General features: G+C 47.1%; 1 protein-coding gene across 5 annotated transcripts in view; it reads left to right on the top strand.

Annotated features, from left to right (window-relative positions):
- CUX2 (cut like homeobox 2) overlaps positions 1-26,144 on the top strand; it is a 216,503-nt gene that overhangs the window by 9,160 nt on the left and 181,199 nt on the right. The window contains exon 1 of one of the 5 annotated variants that reach the window (XM_070399227.1): positions 16,026-16,079. The exons of the other annotated variants lie outside the window; for them this stretch is intronic. Coding sequence (XP_070255328.1) covers positions 16,047-16,079 — 33 coding nt within the window. The 5' untranslated portion in view covers positions 16,026-16,046. Of the gene's footprint in view, positions 1-16,025; positions 16,080-26,144 lie in introns of those variants that run through there. 5 annotated transcript variants of the gene reach the window in all.

The following is a 26,144-nucleotide window of genomic DNA, read 5'->3' as shown; positions in this document are numbered from 1 at the left end:
GGCAAGTTATTTCCCCTTTCTAAGACTTGGTTGTCTTGTCTTTAAGATGGGTATAGTAATGGTATCTCCCAGTGGTGGCCATGAGGATGTGCCTTGCAGATCTCTGATTGCAGGAAGTATGATTGACCAGTGACCCTAGATGCTGCTCTCAGATTCAGTCCCCGCAAGGGACTGAGTGTAGGTCTAAAGAGGACCTATTCCTGGGACACACGGGACTGCTCTGCTGACTCTGGACTCCTCAGCAATCTAGAATGCTTCCACAAACCAACCTTCCAAACAACCAACCTGCCTACCCCTCCCTCCCTCCGTTCCTTCCCTCTCCTTCACTCTGGCTTCCTTCCACGGGTGTAGGCATGGACTCCAATGTCTCTGTGCCTTTTAATCCTGCTTTTGTATCTGCTTCTCAGAGGACCACACTCTCTTATAGAAAAGGTGAATTGAGACTTGAACATCTACCTAAGGCACCCAGTGCATAGGTACCTGCTATGTCTTATTGGGAACCTGGGGAGCTGTCACTCTCAGCATTGCCTCCTGGTTGCCTATCTTTACTTGGTTCTTAGGCCCTTCCTGACAAGGTTCCTCCTCTTCATTGTCTGTTGTTCTCATCTCCTACCACTCTCCCCCTCTTTATTCAAGCCACTCTGGCCTCCTCACTGTTCCTTGAACACACCAGCACCTTAGAATCTAGGGCTTTTACACTTGCTATTCCCTCTACCTGGGAAACTCCCAGACATCTCTGTAGTTCTCTCTCTCTCTCATCAGTCATCTGTTTAAATATCACCTCTTCAGAGAGGTCCTTCCTAACCTCTTTCCAAAATAGCCTGCCCCCATCTCCTTACCCTGCTTTATCTGATGTGATAATGCATATTTATTTATTCATTTGTTTACTGTCTTCCTCCCTCCCTCAGGAGGGCAAGGACATAGTAAGTTCCCAATAAACATTTGCATGATGGAGTGGATGAATTCCACAGGAAGGCTGAGGTGGGCAGCTGCCTTTACTTCACCTTGGGGGAGTGGCCCTGGGGGACCCATCTCCTCCTAGACCTTACAGCTGCTTCACTGATCACTGGCTCTTGAAAGTCGCTCACTCCACACCTGGGAATTGGGCTCCAGCCTCAAGCTCGTGGAGGATGAGGGTTTATCTTTAGCTCTGTCAGTCTCTCTTTAGAAACTGGTGACCCCAATTCCAGCCTGGGAGGTGGCTCCCATCCTAATTAATAAATTCATTAATTAATTGCCGGCAGGTTGTGGGCCATTAAGTGATGGTTTGGTGGCCTCAGTTACAGCTCAAAGCAGGTCCCTGCAGCCTGTGGGATGGCTGTTGTGGGGGACAACAGCCTGTTTCATGGTTCCACTTGATCAGCCTAACAGGCATTACAAAAAGGAAAGGCAGGCCCTGGCCAGTTTGACTCAGTGGATAGAGCGTTGGCCTGCAGACTGAAGGGTTCCAGGTTTGATTCTGGTCAAATATACCTCCGTTGCAGGCTCCTCCCCGGCCTGGGCCCTGGTCAGGGTTCGTGCAGGAGGCAACCAATCGATGTGTTTCTCTCACATCGATATTTCTCTCTGTCTTGCCCTTTTTCTCCACTCTCTCTAAAAATCAATGGAAAAATATCCTCCATTTAAAAAAAAATCCTAGTTTATGGTAGGGCAAAATACAGGATTGAAGTGTCTGCTTTCCTGTGTGGCTAAGGAATCATTTCTAGGCCTCTGTTTTTTTAACTCAAACGGGATTTCCCTGGATTGTTGAGATAGGTCATTTATTGGTTCATTTAATGAACATTACTCAGCACCTGCTATGTATCAGGTGCTGTGTGAGTGTTAGGTTGCAGCAGTGACAAAACTGACCATGTCCCTGCCCCTAGAAAGCTTCTATTTTATAATAATTTGGAGATAGAAGGACTTTTCTTTAAGAGTGTGAGAAGTAAAGAGTGACAAGCCAATGTATACACTAGCCTAGGACTGGGCATGCTCTAAACCTTCCCTAAATAATGATTATTATTATTAATAATAATAATATCTTTATATCCTAATGAAAATAATAATCATTAAAATATGAGGGTAGCCCTAACCGGTTTGGCTCAGTGGATAGAGTGTCAGCCTGCGGACTGAAGTGTCCCAGGTTCGATTCCGGTCAAGGGCATGTACCTTGGTTGCGGGCACATCCCCAGTAGAGGGTGTGCAGGAGGCAGCTGATCAATGTTTCTCTCTCAAAGATGTTTCTAACTCTCTATCCCTCTCCCTTCCTCTGTAAAAAATCAATAAAATATGTTTTTAAAAAATGTGAGGGTATTTCCTATTGAATTTCAGTTGCCTTGGGAAGAACACCTGAAATGACTTTGAGCATGAAATTGGAGCAGATCTTACTTTGCATCCTGTTCTTGCTGCTTCTTCATTGGGCGGCCTTAGTCAACTCACTAGACTTTCCTAAGCCTTAGTTTTTTCATATGTAAAATGGGAATTAAATATATCCTCTACTGTATAGGGAGATTATGAGGATTTGATGAGGTGAAACATGGAAAGCCCTTAGCATAGGGCCTGGAACATGGCCATTCCCAGGAAACAAGAGGGCTATTACTACTTTTATTATTATTGCCATCATCAACATTGTTGGTTGTCATTCACCTCCTGGGCCTCACCTGTCATCTCAGAGGTGCCCGAATCTGAGTGGAGCCTGGAAATTTGTTTGCAGAAGCTGGCATGAACTCCAGCCAGGACCAGGGACCTCCACTGCACCCCACAAGCACAGGAGTCTAAAACCACCCTTCCTTAACAAGTGCCAAAGTCCCACAGCCCAGCCCACCCAGAGCCAGTGGCCAGGTAGACTGGCTCCTTATAGAGAAGTATTGAATAGGAGGTCAGGCCTCTCCAGATGCCACTTGGCTGGCCTTAGCAAGGCCAGGCCTGGCTTCTGCAAGTTTAGAAAGGTGAGAAGGAAGCTCTCTGCACAATAAGGCCTGGCAGTTCTTTAACAAATAGCTTTATTGCATGCCACACAGTGTTTAGAGCCCTTAACAAATACCATGTTTAATTTTTACAACCCTAGGCACAGAAAACCACTGCTATGCCAATTTACTTTTGAGTAGACTGAGGCACAGGAGATTGAGTCCAAGGCCATATTGTCAGCAAGTAGTAGAGCTTGGACTCAGTCTGTTGGCTACCTACCAGGGGGTTCTCCCATAGGTGGTCACTATGCTTGTATTTTTCCCTTTAAATTTCTTTAAAAACCTCTTAAAACACTTTGCCACTGCCAACTCATGGGAATGAATCCAGACCCACAAGCCTGAGAGGCATGGGATGGGGTTGTTAATGAATAACATAAGAAAGAGTCCTGTCTCCTGGTCTGGAAAATGAGCGCCAGCCAGCCAGCCATCCATCCCAGCCTACCCGCTGGAGTCTGCAGCCACGTGGTGTGTCCTGTCTTGGGGCCTTCGTTCTGCAAGATGGAATTCTCAGCCCGGGCTGATAATAAGCAGGTATTGATTGCTGCCTTGGTCATTATCAAGATTTATTTAGTCAATATGGCCTCTCCGGTCAATAAATCGTGTCGTTGATAAAGAAGGAAGGGGATAGACTTGTAGAGTTTATTAAAAAAGTTTTTCAGATATTTTTTTTAAACAGCTGAGTCCAGCCCCCCATTCCTTGTCCTTATCAGCCCCACTCTACTAATACATTTCATATTTAGCTCCATAAGCTCTTTCCTTTCAAGGAGGAACTTTCCCTTATTGCTCTGATTTCTGGAAACAAAGACTCAGAGCCAGGGCTAGGTCTGGAATGGCTCCTGGGACTCAGGTGTCTCCTCACTTTTTTGTTCTCACTCCCTGGCTTGTCCAACCCAGTCTGGCCAGGGTCTTTGCTCTGAACCTGACATCTATTCAGCAAATCACAAATATTTACTAAGCATGTGCTATGGGCTCAGCACAGTGCCAGGTGCTGGCTATAGAAGAAACTGAGGCATCGGATGCATGAAGTAGGTGAGACAAGCATTACCTTTCTTTAAAAGGCTGGGCAGAGGAACCCTGCACAGCCACTTTTCTAGAATGTCTGGCTCACACTCTGTCTCCATATCTTATCTTCTATCCATACTCTAGCCAGTTCTTCCCCCACCCCCAAAGGAGATTCACACATTCTCTTTATTTTCCTCCTGCCTGTGGCCACCATTTTTCTTCTTTCCATGCCCATGCTCCTCTGCTGACCTATAAATATGTCAGTCCCTCTAATATTCATGTCTTCTCTCTCACCAGCACCCTGTGTGGTCTCATCTATGTTCACAGCACCACTGCTTCCCAGTTCTCCACTTTCTAACTCAGGGCTCCCGACCTATCGACTCAACAACCTTCTTGACATTTCTTGAATGTCTGTTTCAAAGATGTGTCCTACTCATGCTGTTAAAAACCTAACTCTCTTCACACCTGGTCTTGACCCAGGCCTACAGGACAGAAACCTGAGAGCTGCCATGACCACCTCTCTCTCCCTGTGCTGATGGGGGTTTTACCGCCTAGAAACCTCACACACACCCCCTCCCATACCTCCATCTCCACCATTGGCTCTTGGGCCCATGCCCCCATTAGTTCTCCCTTGGGCTTTGGTCTTCCAGGGTGTGCTCCTGTACTGACTCTGGCCTCCTCCACTCTTTTTGACAAATGGCAACTAGTGAGAGAATTAAAAACCTGTTAAGAATTATTTCCAATGTCTCTCCATTGCCTTTGGGGCAAAGGCCCCAATGTGACCTTGCAGGCTCAGCATGGGCTGGCCCCTGCCCTCCATTCTTGGTTTATAGTGTTGCAAGTCTTCTGTTTTCAGTCTAGTTGTTCTATCCACTATGGAAAGCAGGATACTGAAGTCTCTGTTTATTGAATTAACGCCCAATCCCCTCAGCCTGGCCTCCGGGGATCGGGCCGAAACTGGCTCTCTGACATCCCCCAAGGATTGCAAGAGGGCAGTTCTCGGGTGATGCACCCCGGAATTGGGCTCCCTCCTCTCTGGTCCCGGGTGCATCACCCGAGAACCGCAGCTGCCAAGTCACTGCAGCTTGGCAGCTCCTGCGTTGAGCGTCTGCCCCCCTGGTGGTCAGGGCACATCATAGCTACTGGTTGGAGCGTCTGCCTCCTGATGGTCATTGCGTGTCATAGCTGCCAGTCGGATGGTTGAACAGTCAGACGGTCAGTTAGGCTTTTTTACACACACACACACACACACACACACACACATATATACACATACACACACATACATATACACATACACACACAGACTAGAGGCCTGGTGCATGGAATTGTGCACGGGTGCGGTCCCTAGGCCTGGCTGGTGATTGAAGTGTGAGCGTCTGGTGTGGAAGGGCAGGTCCCAGCTGACCTCTGGGCCCTGGGCAGCACCTGGGCCCACAGGCCCCCATGTGCCCCCCTCCACTTGAGTCATGGCGCCTGAGTCCCCACTCGGAGATGCGGTGAGCGCGGCCAGATGCTGTGGGCCGGGGCGCAGCATGGGCCTCTGGGCCGCCCAGTGGTGCCACACAGAAGCTGGGTGGGCAGTGCCCTCTCTCCCGGTCAGCCTTGCAGATTGGCTCCTGTGTGAACCCACGGGGAGCTGTGGTGTCCTGGGGGAGGATAGCAGGGGGAGTGAGAGCAAGCTCAGGCAGACACCCCACATTCTTACTGTACCGCTGTCCCCGTCACCCCTGCCCCCAGGTAGCCGGTAAGAGGTTGCAGCACGTTGCCCTAACTGGTTGGGCTCAGTGGATAGAGCGTTGGCCTATGGACTCAAGGGTCCCAGGTTCGATTCCAGTCAAGGGCATGTACCTTGGTTGCGGGCACATCCCCAGTGGGGAGTGTGCAGGAGGCAGCTGATCGGTGTTTCTCTCTCATCAATGTTTCTAACTCTCTATCCCTCTCCCTTCCTCTCTGTAAAAAATCAATAAAATATATTTAGAAGAAAAAAAGAGGTTGCAGCGCATTGCCAACACCCGCCATGTTCTGTGCCGCCCCCTGGTGGTCAGCACATGTCATAGTGAGCGGTCAAACTGGTCAAGTGGACAATTTGCATATTAGGCTTTTATTATATAGGATGTCCCTCTTTGTTTCTATTAACATTTTTTGGTGTAAAGTCTATTTTGTCTTGTATCTGTATAGTCACTCCCATTTTCTTATGGTTTGCAGATCTTTTTCATCCTTTTGTTTTCAGTCTACTTGTGTCCTTGAATTTAAAATGCGTCTCCTATAGAAAGTGTATAATTGGATCTTTTTAAATCCAGTCTAGAAATCTCTGCCTTTGATTGGATTGTTTAACCCATTCACATTTAATATTATTGTTGATATAGTTGGATATACTTTTGCCACTTTGCTTTCTGTATATCTCATGTCTTTTTTGTTCCTCTATTTCTCCTTTAATGCTTTCTTTTGCATTGAGTAATTATTTTCTAATGTAGCCCTTTAATTTTATTAATTATTATTTTTTTAAATTTATTTTTATTGATTTCAGAGAGGATGGGAGAGGAAGAGAGAGAAACATCAATGATGAGAGAGAATCACTGATTGGCTGTCTCCTGCACACTCCACAGTAGGGAGTGTGTCCTGATCGGGAATTGAACCATGACCTCCTGGTTCATAGGTTGATGCTCAACCACTGAGCTACACTGGCTGGGTTTATTAATTATCTTAAACTATATTTTTTAATATATTTTTTTTAGTATTTGCTTTAGGGTTTACCATATACATGTTAACTTAGCAGAGTCAGCTTCGGATTTACTACTATATTACCATAATTCTAGTATGTCCTCTGTTCTTTATTGTTTGTTTGTTTGTTTGTTTTTTAATCCTCACCTGAGGATATTTTTCCATTGATTTTTTTAGAGATAGTGGAAGAGATAGGGAAAGACAGAGAGAAGCATTGATGTGAGAGAAACACATCGATTGGTTGCCTCCTGCACATGCCCTGACCAGGGCCCGGGCCGGGGAGGAGCCCACAACCGAGGCACGTACCTTTGACTGGAATTGAACCCAGGATCCTTCAGTCCGCAGACCGACAGTCTATCTCCTGAGCCAAACTGACTAGAGCTGTCCTTTGTTCTTGACCTTGATCTTGAGCCATGTTCCCTGTGCCCTGTGTTTCAGAAACATGTTTTTCTTCAGTTTCCTCTGCATGACTTACCCCCTCCTGCTTGGGACACTCTCCCCACATGTCCCCCTATCAACTCCTCCTAGACCCTGGGAGTTTGCTCAATGTCATTTCCTTAGGGCAACCACATGGGAATGCAGGCTCACAGGCATACATTCAAAGACTCTCAGAAAGAGAGTTTTCCCCCTGATAGTAGACCCCACCTCTGTTATACTCACCACAGTGAGTATCAAACATAGTTCTGTGGATTATTGATTAATGCCTGCCTCCTTCTGTGAACTGTGAGCTCTAGGAGGACATGCAACAACTTGTACCCCTAGCAGTGGAGGACTGAGCACATAGTAGGCCCACAAAAGTCCCAGTGAAATGAACAAACAGGGATGGATGTGAATGTCACATGGCTGTATTTATGTATTTATGTTAGCTGTATCTTTGTGTGTGCATATCTTTGAGTATGTTTGTGGGTCTTTGCACTTTTATGTGTGTGTCCTTGTTTTGTATCTTAGTGTGTTTCTCTATGCATGTGTCTGAGTGTTTCTTTGTGTCCTTCTGAGAGTCTTTGAATGTATGTCTGTGTGTCTGCATTCTCATGTGAGTGTCTGAGTGTGTCATGCATGTGTTAGTGTGTGTCTTTGTGTGTGTACCTTAGTGTGTATGTGGGTACGTTTGTGTGCTCACACTCCCAGGCAACAGCAGCTTCTAACGTCTCCTTGCCGTGCAATTATTTTTTGACTAGTTTGGTGTAGCATTTAATGATTTCCCTAAAGCTAAACATGGCCACCCCAAGTATTGATCTCACTGCGGTGGAGGTGACACGGGGTAATGCGGGGCCAGCTGGCAGGTGCTGCCTCCTCAGAATTGGCCACCACACCTGCCCATCTCTCTCAGCCTTGATTTGACCCCCAGAGTAAAAACCCAGATTGGTAGCTTGGTGCAAGTTCAGAGTGGGACGCCTGGCTCTCTTATCATCTCTGTGTAATGTAGGCAGGTGACTGCCCCTTTGGGTACCTCAGTTTTCTTATTGGTGAACTGGGGGTACCAATTATAGTTAGCTTATAGGGTCATAGTGCTGAAGAAATGAAAGAATTCATGTGAAGGGCCTAGCATGGAGCCTGGCATGTACCATGTGCTCCATAAATGTTACTCTGTCATCCACCCTCGTACCTGCTCCCTGCTACAGCTCACCTCAGCAATGGAGAGATGATTTTAGGCAATGGGATGGAGGCAAATGACTAAGGAACATTTATTCTTCAAGGGGACCTTCTCCAAATGGCTTATCTAGGTCCATTCAAGGGATTCACACCTGCTCCAGTGAGAGCAACTTGCTAACTCACAGGTGCCCAGAGAAGTTCAGGAGCTTCCCATAGACACACACAGCATTTTCCCAGTAGAACTGGGATTTTGCCCCAGGAGTTTCTGGCATGTAGGAATCTACCAGTGGCTTTCATAGTCTCTAGCCTCAGCTCTGTGTCTTATATTCCTCAACCCCCTACATCCTTCATTAGTCCCAAACTACCATATTCCTCATACTTTCCAGCCTTTGCACTTGCTGTTTCCTCTGTCTGAAACACTGTTCTCCTTGCTGTTTCCTGGCCCCAACCCTCCTTTCCTGACTCTGTGCTGGTTTGGGCACCATCCCTTATCTTCTGCTTGTACAACCCTCGCCTGGACTGCTTTTCAGGCCACCAGTGAATCCTTGGTTCTTGTTTGATCTCCCCCAGATGGTGAGCTCATTGCTCTACATCAGCGGTCGCCAACCAGTGGTCCGTGGACCACTGGTGGTCCGCGAGGTCCGAAAGGTTGGCGACCGCTGGTTTAGGAAACTTCTGGAGCAGCGACCGCCAACCGGTGGTCCGTGGACCACTGGTGGTTCATGAGGTCTGCAAGGTTGGCTACCGCTGCTCTACATCATAGCTGCAGTAACTGGTGTGGCACTTGGTAAATATTGCAGGCCTGGTGCTCTGATGAGGTCACATTTTAAAAGCTCAGATTCCTGGCTTCTCTTCAGTAGAAGAGCTGGAGTCTTTGGACCTGCATTCTATACAAGGCAGCAGTCAGTTGAGCTGGGTAATGGGGGTGGGAGTGGAGGGTGGGTTCCCATTTTGGACAACCCTCACTAAGCCCGGTTGTCCCATTGCTCCTTGTGTGGCCCCCTTAGGCCTGTGTTAGCTGGTGTAGGGACCAGCTCTGCCGGCTTTGACTAGTGTGGAGATGTTTGTCTTCTCTAGCCTCAGTGTAGCCATTCAGGCAGAATTTACATGACCATTCAGGAATGAGAGGAGCTCTGAAGTTTTTTGTTTTGTTTTATTTATTTTTATTTTAATAAGCACTTATCAAGGGTGGCTGTGTACCAGGCACAATTCTAAGTGTTTCCTAAATACCATCATTTAAATGATTTAATTATCATAACAACTCTATAATGCAGACACTATTAATATCCCCACTTTGTGGAGGAGGAAGCTGAAGCACAGATAGGTTAAGTGACTTTCCCAAGGTCACTCAGCAGAGCCAGGCAATCTGACTTCAGAGTCTGTGTCGTAGGCTCTCTTGCCTCTTGTTATTTCTGTGAATACCCAAAGCACAGACTGTGTATAGTTGGGAAGGGGCTACTGTATGTGCAGGTTTACTTTGTAAAGGTTTATGTGATAGCGTTTTTTTTGTTGTTGTTATTTTTATTATTAAAGTATTACAAATAGTAGTACATATGTCTCCTTTTTTTTTTTTTTTCCCAATTGACCTTCCCCCAGCCTCCTGTGATAGCGTTTTGCTCTCCGTGGTCAGTGCTGGCTGGCAGAAGTGAGAGCCTGGGCCAGGATTCCCAGAGTGGGCACTGACAAGCAGCTGGGATGTCAGGATCCCAGGGGCCAAGGTTGGAGCTGATGATGAGTCAGAGACGGAGGAACCAGGCCTATTTCCTGCCCTTCATGTTCTGGTGTAGCTGGACCCTCGGCCCCTTGGGCCAGCAGCCTAGAAGCCTCTCTGAGCCAGCACCATCCCTTGGAGGGCATCCTCCTCAGCCTCTGCAAGCAAGAGGATTGGTCCCATGGCCCATGACCTACTTTGTGAAATTCATCTCTGGAAAAAAAAATTATTCTCCAAGCAGAGCAGATCATCTTGGTATTTCGTGGTAGGTGAGGCCTTCAGAGGCCTTCTGCCTCCCTGGAGCCAGAAGGAGAGAAACCCAGGCCCAGCTCCTGCGCCTACTGGCTGCAAAGGTTGAAGCATGCCTTCCCTGGCCATCTTCCCCCACCTACCTCCCTGACCCCCTGCCTCAGCTGCCCCATCAGTGCCTACTCCCTTGCATCTTGCCTGATGCCCCTCTAGTGGCTTGGGGCTGGCTGGACACAAGCAGGTGAATGGGCTTGGATCAGAGCATAATTTGTTTCTCTGGGATGTATTGATGTGCTGCCCTAATTAAGCACCTTGCTAATGAGAGTCAAAGCACTTCACTGGGAGTCAGGTGAATCTGAGCCTACCTTTGCCAAGACCTAGCCATGGGGGTCTCGTGCTGCATAGGGGTCTCAGCCATGCTAAGGGGCTTCCTGTGTTCTCTCCCCTCCACGCTAGGCCCCAGGATAGTGTTTTGCTGTGCACTTCCTGCACCTACTCACAGCAGGTGCTTGGAGGCTTTAGAGGGCTGGATAAAGAGGCATAAGACAGAAGCTGGTTATGGCTTTCTTTGGGAGAAGTTCTTGTCACTGGTGATCAGATCTGTCGACCTGTTTCTCATGCTGGGCTTCTTTGATGGGTCGTAAGGAGTGGAAGGTGTTGGAGATAAGGCATGTCTTAAAATGTGTGTCTGTGTGTGTCTGTTAATATAGCAGTCATTTATTGCTGTGTAATAAATCACCCCAAAACTTAGTGGGGATAAACCAACTGTTTATACTCATAGAATCTATAAGACAGGAAATAAAATGGAACCCAGCTGAATAAGCTTGCCTTCACTCCATGATATTTGGGACTTCAGCTGGGAAGATTCAAAGTTTGGGTTAAGTCAACAACTCACACATCTAGTGGTTGATGCTGGCTGTGGCCCGGGACCTCGGCTACCAGCCAGAACGCCACCCTCATGTGGCCTCTCCATGTAGTTTTTCTGTGTGGGCTATTTTGGGCTTCCTCACAGCATGGTGGCTAGGTTCCAGGGGTGAGCGTCCCCAAAGAACAAGGTGGAAGGGAAGGTGTTTTCATGATTTAGCCTTGGAAGTTGAAAAGAGTCACTTCCGTCTACTCTGCTGGTCAAGGCAGCTACCAAGGCCCACCCAGGGTCAAAGGGAAGGGCCAACAGGACGACCACTCCATGGGAGGAGTGTCAAGGTCACATCACAAGAAGAGCATGTGTGATGAGAGGTACTGTGGTGATCATCTTTCGGGGGAAAATCTGCTATAGTAAGGGTGGTGGTGGTAGTGATTCAGTGCTGAGTGTGACGGGGTGTGAAGGGGGTGAATGTGACAGGAAGTAGCTGAGCAGGGGAATAGGTATGACAGGAGATTGTGGGAGGGGAGTGGGTGTGACAGGAAGTGGCCAAGCAGGGAGATTTGGGTTTGCCAGAGCTGGCCATGATGGAAGTGGGCTTGGCGGTGATAGTGCCCAAGATGTTGGCAGCATCATCTCTCCTCCCCACTCGAAGGCCTCTGGGTGACCAGGCTGATTCAAACATGGAGACCCATGCCTGGCCACCCTCCTTAACCAGCCCTGTCTTGCCCCTGTCCCAGCCTCCACCATCTTTCTCTCTTCTTGGGGGCTCTGAGGCTCCCCACTCCCCCCAACAGCTTTCCCTTCTTCCAGAAAGAGTGATTCCCACCACCACAGTCTGGAAGCACTCCAACTACCATACTTTTTCTTCGAGTAAAAGCAGCTAATTAACATTATTCTTTAATTATTGCCTTTATCAACAAGGGGTCTGATTTGTACCAGCAGGATAGTTGCTTTCCCTTAAACTACCCAAGTGAATGCTTCAGTTCCTGGTGCTTTTGAAATGAATTTGATGTCATCTGCCCAAAGTCACTTAATGGGAACGCCTGGGTAATGACTGAACGCGCTAACTCCGTTAGCAGCCCTGGAAGCATGTAATTTGGCCCCTCAGGCAACAGCACTTTTGAAATCTCTGGATAGTTTTGAACTCTCTGTTCTTAATTAAATATGCAATTTTTCACGGTAACCAGGTTAATTCTTTTGTGTTGTGTTGTAATACTGTTAGGAATTTTCATAGTTCTTATTAAACATTATTCAGGCATTGTGAATTCCATAATTAAAAAAAATGAAAAGAACAAAGCTTGATTCACTTCTTTCTTTTCCCTGGCTAATTTATCAAATGAATTTTGCAAATTTTTCTTTCTGTCCCCAGACAGTGTGGCAAGTGTTTTAAAGGGGAAAGATTTAATTGCCCTGTAGGGATTGGCTGGTTATGAAGGATTTGGCTGTTTGATTAGTAAACCCAGTTGGGAATGGTCTAATGCTCCATGATCTTAAAAATTGTCTGATTGTACCCTCTCCAAGGAGGCCTCTCTTTTCGTTATGTAGAGCATCAACTTCACACAAGTGTAGTTATTAGGTAGTGAGGAAGGGGAGAGAAAAAGATCTGACTTTATTTTAAATTAGGGATCTTGGGAGATTTCCCCCTCCCCATTTCCCTTGCTGGGGAGGAGGGGAGAACACAGGTGAGAAACAGAGTGAGAGTGAGTCAGAGACAGAGGCAAAGCAATTCTCAAATCTCAGGTACCAGAGAGGGTGAGCAGTCACTGTGAGAATGGGGCCCAAGGGAATGGCACCTGCATCTCTGGCCAGTTGAAGAGGCAGTTTATAAACTGAGGGGCCCCCTCTTTGCAGGGCTTCTGGGGCAGGAGCATTACTTTTCCATTTGCAGAATTGGGCCTCTCTGAAAAAATATGCAGACTTGAACTGAGTGTGGTGTGTGGTGGGTGGAGAGGACCATGTCTCCCGAAAGACCTGGTAAGACCAGAGGCCCTCTGTAAAGGGATGCTAGGCAGAGATAGCCAGGCACTCTTGGTAAGGGGAATAGGATCACTGGCTAATTCCTGGACCTTTTTGTTTCTAGTGAGAGCCACATTTATACTTCCGTTTTCACCATCTGCAAAATGGGGCATGTTACTACCAACCTCTTCTTACTTTCCTGGGTCCCCCAACCTTATCTTTCAGTCAGTTATCAAGGAGTATTTATTCAGCACCTACTATATAACAGGTCCTAGACCATGTGTTTGGGATACCCCAGTGATCAGCACAGACATGCTTTCTGCCCTTGTGGCACTGTTGGTCTCCACAGTATTTAGAACTAAAATCCCTTAAGAAACCAACATTAATCAAATAATCATATGTATTTGAAATTGCAAACCCTGCTAAGGGTTATGGAGGAAATGAGCTAGGAATAATGAGATTGTGAAGTAGATTTAAACTAGAAGTCAGGGAAGGACTCCTGAGTTAGCGAAGTGAAGAGGGTCCATGGTAATCCAGAGAGTGAGGAAGGGACCAGCATGTGCAAAGGTCCTGGGATATGAGGACACACCCCTGGTTCCAGGAAGTAAAAGACAGCTAGTGTTGCCAGAGCACTGGGTGAGGGAGGGGCATAGAGATGGGTGTGGCTATGGAGGTTAGATAGGGCTGGCTCAAAGAGACTTATAGGTTCTAGTGAGGTCTTTATCCTGAACCTAGGACAACCATGGCTGGGGGAAGGGAGCGTTGGAGGGATGAAAGAGGAGGGGTTTGAAGGCCTACAATCTAGGGGGAAGAAGGGGCTAGACAAGGAGGCTCAACTGCTCCTACCATTGTCCCCTGACCAGAGACTGCATGCCTGGCCTCACCCAAAAAATTCACCTGTCTACAGGCTAGGGTAGGGATAGGAATAAAGCAGTTTTCCTGGGCAGGAGGGAGGAGGGCGAGAGAGGACCTCATCCCGTTCAAATTATATGCTTCCTTTCTGTCATTTATTATTTACCTCCCGGCTTGTGAAAACAGAAAGATTAAAAAAAAAAAAAATGGAGGAAAACTCCCCACCAAATCTAACATTGCTCCAGGCGTGCAGCCTGAGGGAACAAGTATTTTTTCAACAATATTTGTGCATATTAGAGTGTGTGAAATGCCATGCTAAAACTCTAGGCCCCGCTAGCATAGGGGGTTCTGCTGTCAGGAGTGGGGTACCATTGCCTTCCATATCCCACTAAGAGCTGGCATCTGGGAGCTTGCCCTCTGCATAATGGTGGGCTTCTGTATCTCATCTGCTTTGTATTCCAATAACTCAAGCGTGGCCTACCTTGGGAGCTGGCAGTTCTCAGGCAGGCTGGTTTCTGGAATGGTGGCATTCCCAAATGAGAGGTTGGGAGGTGCAGGGAGTCCAGGGAATTTGGCGGCTGCCCGTGCATAGTGATATTCTGTGCCTCACACATTCTTATTAGCGTTGTAATCGCTCCAAAATACTGATTCATTATCACACTCTGAACTGCAGACTGAAGCAATAGAGTTTAATAGTTCCATATAAGCCATTCTGGGCTGTTGAGTAAATATTGCTCATTCTGAAAAATTGGGTAAATATGTGTTTATGCTGGCAATGAGCAAGGCACAAGCTAACTGGTAGTTGGTGTCTGGGCTGGCACTAGGCGAGGTAGTTGGGGACAGGGGAATGCTCACACTCTGAGAAATGTAATTCATGTCTGGCAGGCCTTGGAAATATTCTTCTGGACATGGAGGTTTGGATTAGGAAAGGGACTTTGCCCTGAAATGAGAGTAGAAGGACTCATGCTTTTTATGCGTGGAGAAATGGCTTTGGAGTGGACAGGAAAGACCCAGGCCCTCTAAGCTTGTATAGACAAGTGATTGGATTTAGAACTGGAAGGCTGGTTACTACGGGCTGCAGGAGTTAAGTGTACAGGTGGGTGGGTTCCATTCTGGGATCCCTGTTCTGCCATTTGATAATTGTGGGACCCCAGGCAAGATACTTGACTTCTTTGCGGCAGACCCATGGTTACAGATTCTCAGGGAAGGGTACTTTTTGGTTTTCTAATCTAGAGCAAGGATGAGACAGATTAAATACTTCTGTTTTTCCTGGGTTAGTGGATGGAAGTGTTCTGACCCACACTCTCACTGAGGGTGAAAGCCTCTGAACTACCAAGATGAGCATTGTCTCAGCCCTTCATTGCCAAGTATCAGTTCACATATTAAGCAGTCTGATTTTGAGTTTCCTCTTCAGTTTTGGCCCTTGGGAATTTCTCTTAATTTCTTATCGAACTGACCCATTTATTTAAAGGGTTGTTGGTATATTTTATCCAGTACGTCTGGGTGTTTTGTAGTAGGAGCATTTTCAGGCTATCTTATCTACCTAGACACAGAAGTCCTTTCAGTGTAATGAAAGGTTGTTTCTCCTTCAGAATTCTTCCTTAGAATGTCTGGCAGTCCACTGCTTCTCAGGTGACCTGACACTTGTCACTTGCCCTGGGGTCCAGGCCCACTTTGTCACTTCCAGGAACCAGAGGCCTAACATCTCCCTGGGGTGAAGGTGGGGTTTCTCCATCATATCTTTGCCGAGGGCTTGAATCCAATTTGTATTTATTTGTTGAGCACCCACTGTGCCAGAGACTGGGGCCAGGCCCTGGGCGAGGGAAGAAGGGGTTCAACTCTGTACAATTGACAAGTATCTGTGCTCAAGGATGGCACTCCATGGGGACCTTCCTCCATCCCAGCATGTAAATCTCCTGTGCTTCTCTAGGGGAACTTGATTACTTTAAATATTTTTCTCTAGGGGTCAGAATGGGGTCAGGATTAAGAGCACTGTCTTCGAAGTCTGCTAGGATCAGGTTCAACTCCTGCTCTGCCTCTTACAAGCTGTGTGATCTTGGGTGAGCCCCTGCACTTCTCTGAGCATCAGCTTCTCTGACTGTAAGATGGGAGGTCAGAGAGTTGCTCTGAGGATCCAATGAGATCATGAATGGGAGGCACTTGGCAGAGCGCCTGGGAGCTGGTGAGTACTCAATGGATGTTCCTGTTTGTGATGCAAATGGCCACTGTGAGACTGCCTCTCACATTAATAGACTTGGAGAAGTCAGTCTCAGGGAGGTGGCAGACTTCCCCCCCATCCCCCCAGATGCTCATAGAATGGCAAAATCAGGTAGCAGGGAAGATACCATTGCTCACAGAATGTAACTGATATACTTTGGGGTATCTATCCACCCTGATCCTCACCATTCTTGTAGTGGCCTTCTTCCTTCCTACGTTTTCCCCTGAATCTTGTGACTCAACCCAGGGAGGAGGGAGAGCTGCCAGTCATGGTACTCCATCTTCCTGGCTACAGTGGTTGGTCCAAGGGGAAGTCATATGTCTTGAGCTGGATCAATCAGAGCACTTTCCTGGGATTTTTCAATTGGAGCAGAAAGGAGTCCAGTTGAGATGCTGGAAGGAAGGAAGCCTGGAGAGATGCTGGACAGTGACTCAGCCACAGTTATGTCAGTAACCCACCCAGAAAAACCACCCACATGGAGCATAAGCAGATGTGGGATGTTTCCATCCTCTGGGTCTCAGATTATCTTCAGAGAAGCCTGTTGGGACCCCCCTAACAAGGGTGGTCACCTACCCTCCTCCCTTGTCACACCTAAGCCCAGTCACACTCTGGCTCCTTGGGAATGGATTTTGCCTACTTTTTAAACATGGTCCACAGATACCCATAAAATCCCACACATCTCCCTGAGCCTGCCACACCTGCTGACATTCAGCACAATTCTTTCCCCTCATTTTTAAATGATCTCCTTGAAAAAGACCATCTTGACAGATTGTTTTGTGTGCAGTTTACCCAAACACCACTTTTTCTCATTTTGCCAGAGTTGCTCTTTTCCCCCCCTTTTATTTCTTTCTTGGATTCACTCTGGGGTTGGCTTCCACGAACCAAAATAACTCTCACAATGCACGGGGAAAGTGTTTCCTGTGGGTGAATGACATCTGTATGAAAAGATGGCAAAGCTGCCGATTTCTGTCCTTTGAAGACGCTTGTCAGCCAGTGCTGTGGTGGCGTGTCAGACGGCACCCGGGATGACTGTTGAGACGCAGGCAACAGTGAGCTTTTTTCCAGAATGCCTTCAGCCCAAACTTTGGGATCTCCGGGGACACGGGAGCAGCATCCATTTTCTGAAGAGATTAAAGGCGATGCTGGTTAAAGGAGCAGCTGGTATTTTCTACCCTGCTCCCACAGGGCCCTGCAGCAGTGCTTTGTAGCTCACCTGCTCTGCCTTTCCTGATTCCCTCTGTTCCTTTTGCTGACTTGTGTGCCTCCTGGCGGGGTCTGGTAGCCCCAAGCAGACCCCAGAGAGTAAAGGCAAGGAGAGTGGGGCTGGTAGTGCCGCCATGGCTCTCCTGTGGGAGAGGAGGGGTAAATCTCATGGTTCAGAGTGTGGGTCTGGAGTCAGGCTCAGTCTGGGTTCAAATCCCAACTTGACCATTCTCACTGAGCCAGTCTTGTCACTTCTTTGAGCCTCTGTTTTCCCACCTAAGGAATGAGGTCACTGTTTCAGTAAAGGATTTCCTTAGCATAGGTAAAGCATTTCCTTAGCATGGTACCTAGCACATAGTAAGTGCTCAGTAAATTTTAGCTGCTGCTCACCTCTTCAGATGCATTCTGGCTGACCCTCCCTCACAGCCCATGCACCAGCCATATTGAAGTTAGTGCAGCTTCCAGAGGACAGCATTATTTCCCCCTTTGTGCTGTTCCCCCTATCCACAGTAGTTTTCCATACCTGGGCTATCCAGTAGGTTTCTATTCATGTGTCAACACCAGCTTGGGCATCAGCTCTTTTTAACTATTCATGGTCAGCAACTCCTAAACCTTAAAGTTGACTTCCAATTAAACTGTCCTTTATTTTATGGTATTTTATCCATATGTGTTTGTGTTCCTATCAAGAGCAATCCTCTCAGCCTATGGGTCTCCTCACCCCCAAACAGTTTTCCTTCCTCTGTTTTTGTCATCCTTTTTCTATCTCTCTGTAGGAGTACAGTGCTGATTGCAGTATCTCCTTCGGGGAATGGCAAACTCCCATGAGCACAGGGGCAGACAGTGAACATTAATGCTGGATTCAGCCCTGTGTAAGCTGGAGGAAGTGGGGGAGGGAGGGTGCTGGACAGCAGGGAAGACCTGGCCCTGCCCCACAGAAAGCGAATTAACACACGGGGCTGGACAGATAAAATACCTGACTGCTTGAGGCTGTGGCCCAGACTCAGGTTGTTACATGCTCCCCCACCTCCGCCAAGATTGTGAGCTCTTGAGGGTAGGGGCTCACCCACTGCCTCCCACAGTGTCCCATGCTGGGCACAATACATCACAGGGGTCAGTAAATTTTTGATGAATAAATATAAGTGCATTTGCTGTTGGCCTACTTGTTCATTAAAAAAAAAAAAGACACGTTGAGCATGGCAATTGTAAAAAGAACAACTAAGCAAAAAGAAGAAAATAAAGACAGCCCACTTTTGTGATAAATCTTTACCATGGTTTCTTTAGACTTTTTGTCAAAGTGTAACAAACATGGAAAAGAGCACAGATATTACAGGGGCTCAGCTTGATGAATTGTCACAAACTGAACATGCCCATGGAGCCACCAATTATGTTAAGAAATAGAACACCCCCCCAGAAATTCAAGTTCCATCATGCCCACTAGTCATTGCCAACCTGTACCCCAAGTATGACCCATCCTGACTCCTAACAGCACGCATTATATTTGCCGGTTTGTGAATTTTATGTAAAGGGAATCTCCCAGCGTGTGCTCTCGTGTGTCTGGCTTCTTTCACCAACATTATGTTCTTGAAATTCACCCACTTGTGTACAGTTGCAGTTAATACAGTCTCACACTTTATTAATCCATTCTCCTGTTATGGGCATTTGGGTGGCTTCCAGTGTGGGGCGTCTATGAAGACTGCTGTTAGGAACATTGGTGCGTATCTTTTGGTATGGGTGCACACATTTTTATTGGGTATAAATCTACTTAATAGGTAGATACCAGTAGGAGCTCTCAAGTTGTGACAATCAAAAAAGTCTCCAGGGGTTGCTCAGTGTTCCCTGGGGGATGGGCAGAATTGCCTCTGGTTGAAACCCATAGGTATATATTAGGGTGTAGAATTGCTGGGTTGCAGGGAGGCATGTGCATAGCTTTAGTATAGTATATTCCAAGTGGTTTTCCAAAGTGGTTGTACCAGTTTTCACTTTTGCCAGCTGTGTATAACCGCACACCCCCACTGGGGAGCCCACAACCTGGGCATGTGCCCTGACCAGGAACCCAACCGGCGACCTCTCTGTGCATGGGACAGTGCTCAACCAACTGAGCCACACTGGCCAGGGCTGTCTTTTATTTTTATTCTTCTAGTAGAGTGATTAAGTCTGTTCTTAACTCTGGAATCTAACTTCTTTTAGCTTAATACCCGGCTCTGCCACTTTCCTGCTATGTGGCTTTGGCCAAGTGACTTCACTCTCTGTACATCCGTTTTTTTTTTCTTTGTCAAACAGGGACATTAATGTCTACCTCTGCTATTTGGAGAATTACATGAGTTTGTTAATATATGTGAGGCATGTAGAACAGGTCCTGACACGTTGCTAGTGCTGTGTTGACTATTACTATCCATTTTAGTGGCTATACTTATTCCCTCATGTGCATAAGCTACAATTTATGTCATTAATCCTTTGGTATGGGGTGGTAAATGAATTTCAGTTTGGACTGCCAGATTTTATAAAAAATAATATATAATGCCTATTTAAATTTGATTTTCAGATAAATAACAAATGATTTTTAATATGAGTATGCCCCATTCAATATTTGAGACCTATGTATAGTAAAAATGTACATTGTTTATCTGAATTAAAATTTATCTGGGTGTTTTGTATTTTATCTGGCTATCCTCTTCATTCCAGTTCTATTCTCTTCTGAGCATCACAGTGATTAGCATCGTAGAAACTGCATCTTTGCACACATACTGTGTTTCCAAAACTTGGCTTCTTATTTGAATCACCTATGGGGACTTGTTAAAGTGCAGAATCCTGGCCCCCACCTCAGATCTCTTGAAACTGAAGAATCTCCAAGGCTGTGTTTAGAATCTGATTTTTAAACCAAGGCCTCAGGTGACTCAGAGGTAACCAGGACTTTAGGGTAAAATCCTGCTGGCCCATGTTGGTGATGTGCTAAATGGAAAGCAGGGAAGCAAAGACTCTCCTTGCTGCTCTCTGCTTGGTCAGCTCTCTCCCCTGTGGGTGAACAGAAAAGGCCTGGCCTTGCCTGGCTTTTCCCCAGACCTCTCTCCCAGGGCTTCCAGCCTGGGCAGGAGGCTACGGCAGCGTCCCCACCTTGGGCTGCCTCATAGGTCAGCACCTGCTCCAGCTTTACAGGAAGCAGTGCTGAACTTCAGTAGTGGGAGGGGACGTGGCGGGTGTGGGCACCAGGACCAGCTGCATTGATTTCTGTCTGCAGTTCTTGGAAGGTCTATCATGAGGAAAACAGGCAGCAGGTAACAGTAGACAGTGGCCCCAGCATCAGGGAGGGCCTGGCTGGCCAGAGCGCCTCTAAGCTCAAGTTGCCCACCAGGTTTTGGTCATCACTGTGGTATTTATGGTGCTTCTTGGGCCTAGGCCTGAGGCTTCCTGAGTCTCTACCATCTGGCCTGGCCAAGGGGTAGAGCCTGGTCTCCCAGAACTACCCCCTTCATTCCGTCCATGCCTTGCCAGTGCCTCATTCATTCCCCACAGGTCTTCTCTGGTCTGGAGAATGTCCAGTAGCAGCTCCTGTCCTAGCCCTGAGTTCTGTCCATAGGAGCAGCTACTCTCCCCAACTTTGGAGGACCCCTCTAATTTCTTTCTTGTTCCAGCCACTGCCAAGTATCCCTGCCAGGCCACAACCTGCTGAGCAGACCAACCCCATCTGCTCAACTCAAAGCCACAAAATTACAACTTAGACACGATCAATATGATCAGGTCCAGGGTCCTTCAGAGGATGATTTTGCTTTGATGAGAGGTCAGAGGGGCCTCAGACTTATAAATAAATTATTATTTAAGAGAGGATTCCTGGTGGTCTGTAAGAGTTTGTTGTCAGCCTCTCTCTGGCTGTGGAGCTAAAGTGTCCAGGTGGTTTAGGCTGGGGTGGGCTGGGTGTTTCCTTCCGCAGTGAGCGGGTCCTCAGGGTTTGGAACTGGGGAGGGAGATGTTTTCTTCCTTCTATATCTATTTGCTGCTGATATCTTGTGCTGGGCACAGACATTTTCTGGGGAAGAACTCATCAAATATTTTTAATTTTAATGCTTTTTCTCTTTATTCTTTTTTAAATTTAAGTTCTTTTTGTAGGCTGGGCATTGGTCTAGAGATCAGTGGTCGGCAAAATCATTAGTCAACAGAGCCAAATATCAACAGTACAACGATTGAAATTTCTTTTGAGAGCCAAATTTTTTAAACTTAAACTATATAGGTAGGTACATTGTTATTAACTTAATTAGGGTACTCCTAAGCTGGCCTTTGCTAAAAACATCCTCAATCTGATTGAGGTACATTCGCTGAGGTCATCCCCTTCCAACTCTCCCATCCACACTCGTCTTGTATACTTGTTTCAGATAGACGAGTGTGGATGGGAGAGTTGGAAGGGGTCGACCTCAGCCAATGTACCTCAAAACAATGTACCTCCTCTGCGCTGCGTATCCTGCGGCCCGCCTGCGCCACGCCTCCCGTCGCCCGACCAACCGACACCCCCCACTTCTTCTAATGCCACTTCTTCAAAATAGACTCGCCCAGGCTGAAAACCGACTTCTGCGCATGGGCCACGAAGTTTCAATCGCACTGTACGTGGTATTTTGTGGAAGAGCCACACTCAAGGGGCTAAAGAGCCTCATGTGGCTCACGAGCCACAGTTTGCCGATCACTGGTCTAGACTGAAAGAATAGTGTCATGACTAAGCCAGATGGAGGCCTTGCCCTTTGGGGTTTATAGTTCTTATTATCCACCCTTATTGGAGAGGAACCCAGGGCTCAGAGAGGAAGAGTGACTTGTCCAGAGTCACTCAGCAAGAGGCCCCTGCCAGGTCCAACTCTCACTATTAAATGAACAAAATAACTTGCACTTGATCAAGTGGGAAACAGTCTGAATAATAATGATGATGATAATTGCCAGCATTAATTGAGGGCATGCTATGTGCCAGGAATTGTGCTGAGTGAGTTCCATGAGGTCTGTATTATCATCTCATTTTTATAAAGTTATGAAAGCTAAGGCTCAGAGAGGTGAATTCATTTTTCTAAAGGCACATAGCTAGCCACTGGCCGAGCTGAGATTTGAAACCAGGACTTGGCTTTGAAGCTCATGCACATATGGTGTAGGTGTCCCACTAAATCCTTGAACACTAGAGAGGAAGGTTGGAATCATCATTTTTATAAAGGTCAAGCATTTGGGCTAGGAGTGTGCTAACCTTATCAAACACTCCTCTAAGGAGTGCAAAACACCTGGTATAATACTAGTAATAGCAGTAATATTAACAATAATAATAGTAGATGCCAATTGTTCAGCATTTGAGTAATGCACATATGGAGATTATATTAAAACACATAGTTGAACTTAAAATACATGGCAGCTTTATTATCCCCATTTGACAGACAAGAAAACAAAGGCTGAGAGAGGTTGAGCCACTTGCCGAAGTGCACAAGCCAGGAAGTGGTGGAATTGGCATTGGAACTCTGTTTGCCTGCACAGCACACAGAACCTTTCCCCAGCAGCCCATGGTAGCATCTACACTCCTCCGGGGTCTCCCAGAAGCTTAGGACAAAAAAGTGGCTCTCTTCTGTCCCCTTAGTCACTCAGCTGACAGTCCAGCTTCCTTCTCCCAGTTTCCCATTACCTTTCAACTCTGCTTGAAACTTATGTTTTTCCCTCCTAAATACTTTCTATTCAGGTCAGCTGTGGAATACAGGCTCCGAAATAATAATGTGAAGTGCAGCCTTTGCTGCTGCTCCATTTCCTGCTTGCTTAGCAGCATGGAAACTTTGGCGTGGGTATATGTGTCCTTTTAAAAAACCCTTTATGTACTCTGCTCTTGTTTTTATAAGATATGACTCTTAATGAAGCTTTAATACAAGGTCAAAGAGTCTAGAAGTTGCCGAGAAAGCCCATCACCCCTCTGGACCCTGCCAGACACATAAATAGCCAATGGCTGGCTTTTTTCATCTCCTCTTTTAAATGGCCCCGTTGCAACAGAGCTCTTCCTTGCATGAGGAGGTAAAATGTTTGAACTGACTGTATTGCCTGTCGTTAACTGTTAGCAAAATGCAGCCAGGCCCCCCTCACATCTTTGTTTATTTTTTCCTTTTCTGAAGTTCAAGGAAAATAATTCATTAACTTGGAAATTAGGGATAATATGAAGCCAGCCCTGAGTCTCCCCAATCCCTTACCCCCCAATCCCTAACCCCAACTCAGGCCCTGGCCAGCCTGCCTGCCCTGCCAGGGAGTTGAGAGAGGCTTTTCTGTCAAAGGCATAGCCCAGGCAAGGCCCAGGCGGATGTGTCTAATGTATTTGCAGTCATGATACAAAGATCCCGAGTGTCTGGAACCCCAGCCTTCCGGGGACTGGCGGGGCCATGCCTTTGATTTGAACCCCCTGGACTGTGCCCTCATCTAAATCCATCAGGTCCATAGCCCTGGTCTTGGACCACTGAATAATTTACAGTCCCGCAGAGCGGCGAACACCGGGTCACCGGAGTTCATGGGTTAATAACAGGTTTGGTTTTCGATGTCAGCAGCTCTCTTGATAACGTATGAAAGAATCCTATTCTGTTGATTAGATTTTGAAATGGATCAATTTTTAATCAGCCAAACACCTGACTCACTCAATAAGAGTTGGTTGCATTGTGGAGACAGGATGGAGGCCGGCTTTATTTACAAGAGTGTTTGTTTTTTGGGGACCATACGCAAATTCCCACCCAGACCCCTCCTCCTGGAAGGAATTGACCGAATTATCTCCCATCTCAAATGGCAGCATTTGATTCACCTTCTGATTAGTTGGGAAATCCATGGGTCTGTTTAAGAGATAAGAACAGCAGCTCAAGGTTTGATTTAGTCATCTGTGGTTATTGATGGAAAAAGCATTTATTTGCCAATGGAGAAATTTTGCTTAATGTAACAGCAAGGAAGAAGAGAGGAGACCAAGGGAGTCTGGGCGGTAGTGGGGGAAGGGGGGAGCAGGTAGCAAAAGCATTCAGCTCTGGGGGTGGGGAGCTGGGGTCCTAGCCCCATCCTCTGAGGTTTTCAAAACAATGGTATGGAAGTGAGCCAGTGAGCAAATTGAATGCATAGGAGGTTTATTGTGGAGGGGCGTTGCTTGTGGCCATTTTATATATTCATTCAGCAAACAGGTGAGCCCACGCTGTATGCCAGACACTGCGCTAGGCATCAGGGATGAAGCCATTATTGATAGAGACAAGGTTCCTGCCCTCATAGAGCATACATTCTGGTGTTGGGGAAGGAGGGCAGGCAGTAAAGAAAAAACAAGGTGCATGATTATAAAACATGCCAAGTGTTGTTGAGGAAGCTCTTGAGAGAAAATACCAAGAACTTTTTAATTCATTTGTGGTCAGGGAAGTTCTCTGAGTGAAGAAAAATTGAAAGAGAGCACCAGGGCAGGAGGGACAGCAAAGGTAAAGGCCTGGAGGCCAGCATGCTGGAGGAGCCAGGTAAGGCCAGGTGGCAGGTGAGTGGATGACCAGGGTGAATAGAGGGGGAGGCTGCAAGTTTTTTTTTCCCTGCAATACCATGGGGAGCCCTGGAAAGGTTTTGAGCATGGATGTTGTTTTGTTCAAATTTTACATTAGAAAAGGTCACTCTGAGGAGAGTGGGCGGTGGGACTGAGGAGAGGGGCGGTGGGGCTGAGGAGAGTAGGTGCTGGAGACTGGTGGGGGGTCTACTGTAATCATCTGGTAATGATGGGGGCATGGACCAGAGACAGCATGGAATAGGGAGAAGGGAATGGATTCAGCAATTCTGGTTGGTGGCCAGGTGCTTGGGCCGCCTGGAGCTCTGGCCTGGCCTGATGAGACCTGTAGCCAAACCTGCGTAGCCAGTCCCATGGCAGAGGAGAGATTCTTTGTGGCAGAACATCTCTCTGAGGACTGGGCATCTGGACTTCCTCAAACTGGGAAAGCTGGGGACAAGTGGCACACAGGTTGGGAACTTGGACTGTGAAGTCAGATAGATGTGGAGGCTTCTCAGCACTGCCTTTTATAAGCTGGTGACATCAGACAAATTGCTCTTTGAATGTACAGACAAGCGAGAATGATTTTTGGTATAGAACTTTCCAGAAGGGCTCATAAGAAACTGCCAACAGTGATTGCCCCCTGCAAGGGAGACATGGGTTAGGTGGGAGACTGACTGTCTTATAACCTCTTAATTTATGCCACAGGCATGTGTTATTAGTCAAAATTGGCCACCCCATTTGTGACTTTCTGTGGCATTCACCGGGATGGACCTTCAGTGGCGTTTGGAGCAAGGACTGGTTACCAGCCCTGTTTTACACATGAGGCTTAGAGAGGGGCAGTTGTTTTACCCGGTGGGGTCCAGCCCCTTCTTGGGCCCAGACTCTTTCTCTTCCTGGCTCAGCTTTTGTTCCTTATTGCTGTTGGTTGAGGTTGTGGATTTGGTGGGACTTGGAGGAGCTGGATTTTCCTGGCATGAGTAGTGATTTCTTGTTTCCCAGTGCTCCAAGCACCATTGATTGGGCAGCTTTATTTATTAGCTTAATCTTTGCACATCCCTCAGCGATGCTGTTCTCACCTTGCTTTCTGGGGGGCCAGAAGGGCCTGCATGCTCACCTGTGTGTGTGTGTATCTAAGCATGGGAGAGTCCGTGTGGCTTTGGGACTATGGGAGAGGATACCTTACTTCCCAGCTTTCCTTGGTGACAAACAGGCTCTCACAAGCATCTTAATCCAGGTGTGGCACATAGTAATTGCTCACTGAGATCTCAGTCCAACCATTTGATCTAGTGTCAGAAGTCCTGGGTTCTAGTTCTGGGACATCTACTTGCTTGCTGTGTGACCTC

Source organism: Myotis yumanensis, unplaced genomic scaffold (genome assembly GCF_028538775.1).
Source record: "Myotis yumanensis isolate MYYU_CA2020_CCGP unplaced genomic scaffold, mMyoYum1.0.hap1 SCAF_19, whole genome shotgun sequence".
Taxonomy (NCBI): Eukaryota; Metazoa; Chordata; class Mammalia; order Chiroptera; family Vespertilionidae; genus Myotis; species Myotis yumanensis.
This window is presented reverse-complemented; position numbering and strand designations above follow the sequence as displayed.